The sequence below is a fragment of the Colossoma macropomum genome, unplaced genomic scaffold (genome assembly GCF_904425465.1).
Source record: "Colossoma macropomum unplaced genomic scaffold, Colossoma_macropomum, whole genome shotgun sequence".
NCBI lineage: Eukaryota > Metazoa > Chordata > Actinopteri > Characiformes > Serrasalmidae > Colossoma > Colossoma macropomum.
Window position 1 is genome coordinate 1 of NW_023494920.1, and position 7,329 is coordinate 7,329.

The 7,329-nt window shown below is 37.9% G+C and overlaps 1 protein-coding gene across 1 annotated transcript; it reads left to right on the forward strand.

Annotated features, from left to right (window-relative positions):
* The first annotated feature begins 9 nt into the window (after nucleotides 1-9).
* LOC118800594 (trichohyalin-like) lies at nucleotides 10-2,798 on the forward strand. Its single transcript, XM_036560861.1, has 3 exons — nucleotides 10-945; nucleotides 1,762-1,827; nucleotides 2,361-2,798. Exons 1-3 carry the CDS (start codon nucleotides 171-173, stop codon nucleotides 2,789-2,791), a joined length of 1,272 nt encoding a protein of 423 aa, XP_036416754.1. The 5' UTR covers nucleotides 10-170; the 3' UTR covers nucleotides 2,792-2,798.
* Nucleotides 2,799-7,329: the final 4,531 nt, after the last annotated feature.

The following is a 7,329-nucleotide window of genomic DNA, read 5'->3' on the forward strand; positions in this document are numbered from 1 at the left end:
TGATGGCCTTAATCGAAGAAAAGAAGGCAGAGAAGGAACAACTAAAGGAAGCTGAGACTGAACTGGAGAACACAGCCAAACAAACAGACAACGAAGAAGAATTAAAAGAGGAGGAAAAGCAACAAGAGGAGAGAGAGAGCATCAGAGAGATCAGTCTGGAGACCAGAGAGATGCAGGAAAGAATAATGAGAGAAAGAGTGGAGATAAGACAAAGAGAGGAAGAGGAGATGAGAGGAAAAATGAGAGCTGTTGTGGATGATTTGAGGAGCTCAGCAGAACCAGTTGAAATGCTGAAGGAAATGATAAAGCAGCACGAAAACCAAAAACACGCATGTAAGCGAAAGTTAACACAGGAAAAAAATATTGGGAAGAGAAGAGAGCTGGAGAGAGAAGTGAAGAGAGAAGATGAGCAGATGAAGAAAGCTAAACAAGGGCTCGAAAGGATGCAGGAGGAGAGGAGGATGATGGTGACGAGTCACAGACTAGAGATGAAGATGAGAGAGAAGAATGCAGTAAAAGCTGACAGATACTTCATCAGGAACCTGCCTGAATTTGTCACTCAGGCCGTCATAACAAACAAACAGAAAGCATTTGATAGTAGGATGAATGAAAAAGACCAAGAGTTAGAAATACTGAAAAAAAGCCTCTCAGAGATGGAGAAAGAAAACAAAAAGCAACTAGAGGAGAGAAATAAGATTTTAGAAGAGAAAAACAAACAAATTAAAAACAGTAAAAAGCAGCTGGAGACTCTGAGAAAGGAACTGCAGGACAAGAGCAGCAAACTACAGGAGATGATGATCCTACTGGAACAACAGAAAACTGAAATGAGTGAAAAAGACAAACAGCTTGAGAAGGAGAGACTTCTATGTGAGAGAATCAAGCAGCTGCAAGAAAGACCAGACTCACTAGAAGCAGTCAGAAGAAGACTCAGTAAGGAGAATGACTGTAAGTATGTAAAAAGGTTAAAACATGGGTGTCACTAGAAATTCACGGATTGGTGGGGGGCTAAACCTTTACTAGAGGGTCATTTATGGCCCTGAAATGTTTATCATGAACTTTTAGACTAGCAATAGGCAAAAAACTGTTGATCAAAAATAGGACTACTTGGTGACACTAGGTATTTTCACTCTGTAGCCACTCACTGTTTCACTCTTATGCATATGATGTATTTTGAATAATACTTTTCAGAGAAAGAACCACCAGAGCCCCTCCCCCCATGTCTGATATGACTGGCTTACAACTTACAAGGTCTGATATGATTGGCTGAGTTGGGTTTTACACTTTTTACCCAATGCTAAACAGCAGAGGATCTCATCTTATGTTATGTTAGAAAATCTCTGTTAGCACCACCGAGGCAGCGGTGGGTTAGAGCAGAATCACCTCCTTCCACCTCCACAATTCAGTATCACAATCACAGTATATTGTGAATTTGGACACACAGTAGCACCACTGAATAATGAATGAGAACTACTTATTAGTGACATTAATTAGTAATGAACACCCCGCACCCCCCCCCACCAAAAAAAAAAATGGCCTAGTGACACCCCGGTTAAAAATACTTTGCACATTTAAAACGTGTACATTTGTATGGCAAACTGATCACATGCATTGGTATTAAACAGTTTAGATATAAATTAACACATAAAATCTGAATGCAATTTTATACAAATTTGTTATTTATGTCAAGTGAAACCAAAACAAGAAAATGTAAAACTTGTCCTAGACTGTTTGAGGTTCTCCATTCTGTCTGCTGTTTCACAGTGCGTGGAAAGACTTCAGCAGCACCGCTGAGAAGAACAAACAGTAACAACTTGTTTCATCCAAAAAGTAAATATTTTTCATATCAGTTTTTTTAAAGGCCTTTTCAAGTGTAGTTTAAATGTTTGATGTATATTTCTATGAATGTATATGGAAATTTCATAATATAGATGATGTACGTTTCAGAAAAATGTCAGTTATGTAGATGTGTAAAGTATATGTAGATATATAAAGTGTTATAAACTGCGATTTGTGTAAAATGAAATGGTTGTATGCAACTAAGTACATAATATGAAGTTATCAAATATCAAGTTATCAAATATCAAGTTATCAAATATCAAATATTTTATTATCTATGAGTTATGATCAAAAAAATAATTATTATCAAGCTGTTATTTATACTTAGTTATCTATCATTCAAATTAATGATTAATTATTTGTATGTTGCTTAATGAAAAGGTTATTAATTAAAACAGTAAAGCATTTATTTATCTACATTTAGCAATTACATAGTTGTAAACAAGATAACTATTATATTTGGTAGTCATAAGGTTCTGTTATTATTAAATTGTTACCAATAACTCGTTTCTTTTGATTTGCAGTGGGTGGAGAATCCTCTAGTTCAGCTTCTCCAGAGTCAGTTCCTGTATCAGAGCTCAGGGTGGTGCTGCTGGGGAGGACTGGATGTGGGAAGAGAGCAGCAGGAAACACCATCCTGGGCAGAGAGGAGAGGAGCCAGGCTGGAGCGTCTACAGTGAGGCAGCAGAGTGAGAGCAGACAGGGGGAGGTGGCTGGGAGGCAGGTGACTGTGGTGGACACTCCTGACTGGTTCTGTCCTGGACTCTCTCTGGAGGAGCTGAGACAGGACGTGGGACTCTGTGTCCGTCTGTCTGTCCCCAGGACCCCACGCCTTCCTCCTAGTCATACCAGTGAAGCAGTCTACAGGAGAGGAGAGAGGCATGCTGGAGAAAATGGAGGAGATTTTTGGAGAGAGATGTTGGAGAAACACCATGATCCTTTTCACTGTGACTGAAAGAAGTCCAAGAGAAGAACATTGAAAAGTTTATCCAGTCAGGAAACCAGGAGGTCCAGAGACTCGTAGAGAAATGTGGGAACAGGTTTCACTGTCTCAGCATTAAGGAGAGTGGAGATGGTTCTCAAACCTCAGAGCTGCTGGAGACGATCGAGAAGATAGAGGAAGGAAACAGAGAGAAATTCTACAGCAGTGAGATCTACCTGGAGGCAGAATCTCAGATCAGAGAGATAGAGAAAAGAATTGTGAGAGAAAGAGAGGAGATGAGAGAGAGACAAGAAAAAGAAACAAAAGAGAAGCTGGAGAGGCATGTACAAGAGATTGTAATAAAGTATCAAGAATCAACTGCTAACTTTCAAACACAAATTACTCAGCATAAAGAGCGAATAACTAAACTTGAGAAACTGCTAGAAGAGGAAAGAGATGAGAAGAGAAAAGTAGAACTAGAGAGAAAACTGGAGAGAGAGATTCAGCAGAGGAATGAGGTTCAGTTGGAGCTGGAGAGGCTGAAAGAAGAGACTGAAAAAGAGAAGAAAGAGATGGAGGAGAAACACAGAGAGGAGATGGAGGAGATCAGGGAGACGTATGAAGGAGAAGCCAAGATGGAAGCAGAGAAGAACCTCATGAAGATCATCCTGCCTGAACTCCAGCAGAAAATGTGGGAAGTCATGACAAAGAAACAGAAAGATTTTGATTGTAGGATGGATGAAAAGGAGAGAGAGATAGAAACACTGAGACGGAAACTCAGAGAGGGAGTCAGAAAGGGAGTCAGAGGGGGAATCACAGCAGAAGGAGATGATCATCAGGAGGACACTAGAGGACTGTTTAGCAGGTTAACACAACGGCTCCTTTGGGGAACTCTCAGTGATCCAGTTATAACCACTCGGTCAGATCAGTGAGAGCTCCTGACTGACTTCCAGTCATAGCAGAAGCACTGATTTGAGAAGTGAGCTCAGAATGACTGAATTTTTCCCTTGGCTGCCTTCTCTGTCACGGTATGTGATAAGAATATAATAATAATTATGTGTGTATGTAGCAGTTTTCATTTTGTCTACAAAATCTCAAAGAGCTTTACTCATGAATATAAGTAAATAATTGGAAAGATGAAACTACACACTTAAAAATATAGTTCTTCAAGGGTTCTTTAGTAAAGAAGATGCTTCTATATAGAACAACGAACACTCAAAGAACCCTTTGCATGATTAAAGGGTTCATTGCATTGTGAAAGTGTTCTTCAGATTGATGGAAAATGTGCTGTAGATGAAAAGCGTTCTGTACAGCACCACAAATGGTTCTTCTGTTATTATAGGCTTGACATCGTATTTTATTATTGCTGCTACTTAAGTATAAATGCACTTTTAACAACATTTACTGTGCTTTAAAATGTGTCAAAACTCTTTTTAATGTGTAAATAGATGTAGCACATGTAGACATTATAGGGTTGGGCAGCACAGTATTGGATCTGCTACTCTAAACAGTAAGCTATGTATGTAGTTTATATAACTTAGGCTTGTAAATTAAGTAAAACAGCAAAATATTAAGCTTCTATGCTGTTTAATGCTGTACTGTCACTTTAAGAAGTTTTACTGCGTCATTGTTGTTGGACTCTGATTCCACATGCTACCTCTGCGTGGCTTGAGGAACGCGGAACAGCTTGATTTTCATTCCGGCGTTAACAGGTCAACACTTGCACACAGGCTGCACGAGCGAAGCAGCAGAGCGTCCCAGAGCACAGGATTTTAGAGAATAGACCAGGCGCTGATTTTTTCCTTACACTGAGCGCGTCACGCAGCAAAATACACTGAAATAAGCCATGAAAACCAATTAAATTTTATTAATATAGATTCATTCATGACAAAATACTAGTTAAACATTCCATGCTGCAAACAGATTTCCCGGTTGGTCCACCAGGCTTGAAACTTTGGCCTAATCATAAATCAGAATGCTGCCGAGGATAAACAAATATACCATGCACTTTGCTAAATGACATTTCTATTGACCATTTATCTGTCTAGGAAAAGGAATATCTGTATAACTTTCTTAGTGCTCCACTCCGCAGGACATATGCTAATGTATGTGTGAATGAGATGGAATTCGCAGATATGGAGCAACTGGGGGTTGTACAGAAAAAATCTGTTTTCACTTTATAAAATTATACTGCTGACTAACATCAACCCTTCCTCCACTAGAAGATAATCCTTAATTAAACTCAAAATTCCCATCCATCAAGTTGAGTGGATGGTGGGTAAAAACAGGCGTACTCATGCTGCTTATGCTTGTGTCAGTGGAAATGATGGTGATTCTGCTGCTGGCATGGCTTCTTCTGGGAGAAAGTCTGTTCACTTGGTGTGGAGAGAACAGGAATCATCATATTTACATTAACCTGTGCAGTGTAACAGTGCATTACACAAGCATTCTTTTGATTGATATAAGAAGTGATGAGATTATTGTTGAAAATGTCTGAGTTGTGGAGTTTTTCTACACTGTTCAGAAGACGATGATGAAGCTCTGAGCTGAGACTCTTCGGTGCAGTCCGAGTGCAGAAGGAGACTCAGAGCTCAGTCAGTTGTTGATGGTACGTTAGTTTGACTCTCACTCAATCAGCACTTTAATTTTACTGTCAAATGCTTATTGCACAATTATGTTTTATATAAATCTATAGCAGCATGTACTGTTTAGTATTCTGCTTTTTTGTGTTAGGCACCTGAGATTATTATATTATTATATTTAAAAAGCTGTAAGCGTTTACTTGCTCAGAAAAACACTAACATTAGAATAAATACAAATAACATTAATACAAGAAGTATTGATTTTATGTTTGTCATTGTGTTTGTTTAACCCTTTTCAAATCTCTCCTCAGGGAAGTCTTAATACAGTATTAATTGTAGTAATGATCCAGTACCTGGTTTATCTAATCAGGACTTTGTTATGTTGTGCTGATCTATGGCTCAGGGTGTCCAGGAGAAATCTGTAGCCAAAAAGAGTAGCTCACAAAATATCAAGAAATTGTTGTTACTTTTTACTGTATTGTTTATTTGCGCATATATATATATATATATATATATATATATATATGTGTATGTTGTGTTGTGTGTGTGTGTGTGTGTGTTTTAAAAGTGTTGAAAAAGTGTTTAAAATGACAAAAAGGCTATACTGTGGTTTGTAGCTGCAGAGAGACTTTATAGCTCCATTTAACATAGTAAACTACTGAGTAAATAACATGGAAACTACTGAGCTGATAGATTGTGGCGAACAAACAGAAAAGAAAAAACGAGGAAAAACAGCCATTAAAGCCATAAAAGCACTCAGTTTAAGAGGAGTAAAGGAATGAAAGCAGGTTCAGTCCATTTAGATGCTGCTGCCCTCTTGTGGTCAGAGAACAGACTGAATGTTTTGAATGTTCCAAATGTCTCCAGATGTAGTTTAATACAAAACCTCATTCATAAAGAGCTTTTTCTTCACTCTTTAACATTACAGTGTAGAACAACTCTCAGTTTAATAGAAGTGTAAAGATTTTATATCACAAGAACTGTTTATTGCTATGTATTCTGAAGGTGTGTACGGTTACTAAATATTGAATAAACAAATATTTTCTTCATTTCCTACATCAGTGTCTCTGAGTTTGAAACAGTGATAAGATCACAAGCTTGTGTAATGTTACCAATAGTGTGATATCTGCTGATGCTCTGTTTCTGATTTCATATATACTTCTACCACTTTGCTGAACATCACAAAATATTTCAGAGCTTTATTTTGACAGTTGATAACAGTGATGTTAGCTGAGTTGTGTGTTTATCAACAGGCCTGTCACAATTATTATGTAATCACCTAATTGTGATTATTTGAGATGGTCACAATTATATAGGCTGACTACAGTAGCTTTTCACAGTTGTTAGATTTCCACAACAATCAGAATGTGAATTGGGTGTGTTTTGGGTTGAGGCAAATGTAAATGAAAGAAAGCTGTAAGTATGTTCGGTATGTTTATTAAGACATCATGGTGTTCAAAGAGAGATTATCAGATAATTTTCCCTATTCACAACTGAGCTTATCACTACACTGCTGTTTTTTGGGTCCCAGAAAAGAGGATGTATGGTCTCCTTGTACGTGATAATTCAACACTGAGTTTTATATATATATATATCCCAAATGTGACGAAACAAGTTCATTCATTATAATCAAATCTAAATTTCATAATTGAAAAAGGAGAGGCTTTCTGTTCTGAAGAACTTAAGGAGCTTAATTCAAGAAAAGAAAGCTGAAGGAAGCAGAGACTAACCTGGAGAACAAAGCCAAACACACAGACAATAAAGAAGAATTAAAAGAGGAAGAAAAGCATCAAAAGACAAAGAGAGGTGGAGGAGATCACAGGAAATATGAGGAGCTCATCAGACCTCATCAGAGGGGGGAAAATGACGCAAGAGTAACATCCCCTTTAAGGAGGAGCCAATAAACTTAAACTTTTAGAGGGAGTAAACCAGGAGGAATTGGAGGAATCGTGTTTTGAAAAATGGCTTTGCATAACTTTCTTTAACTGC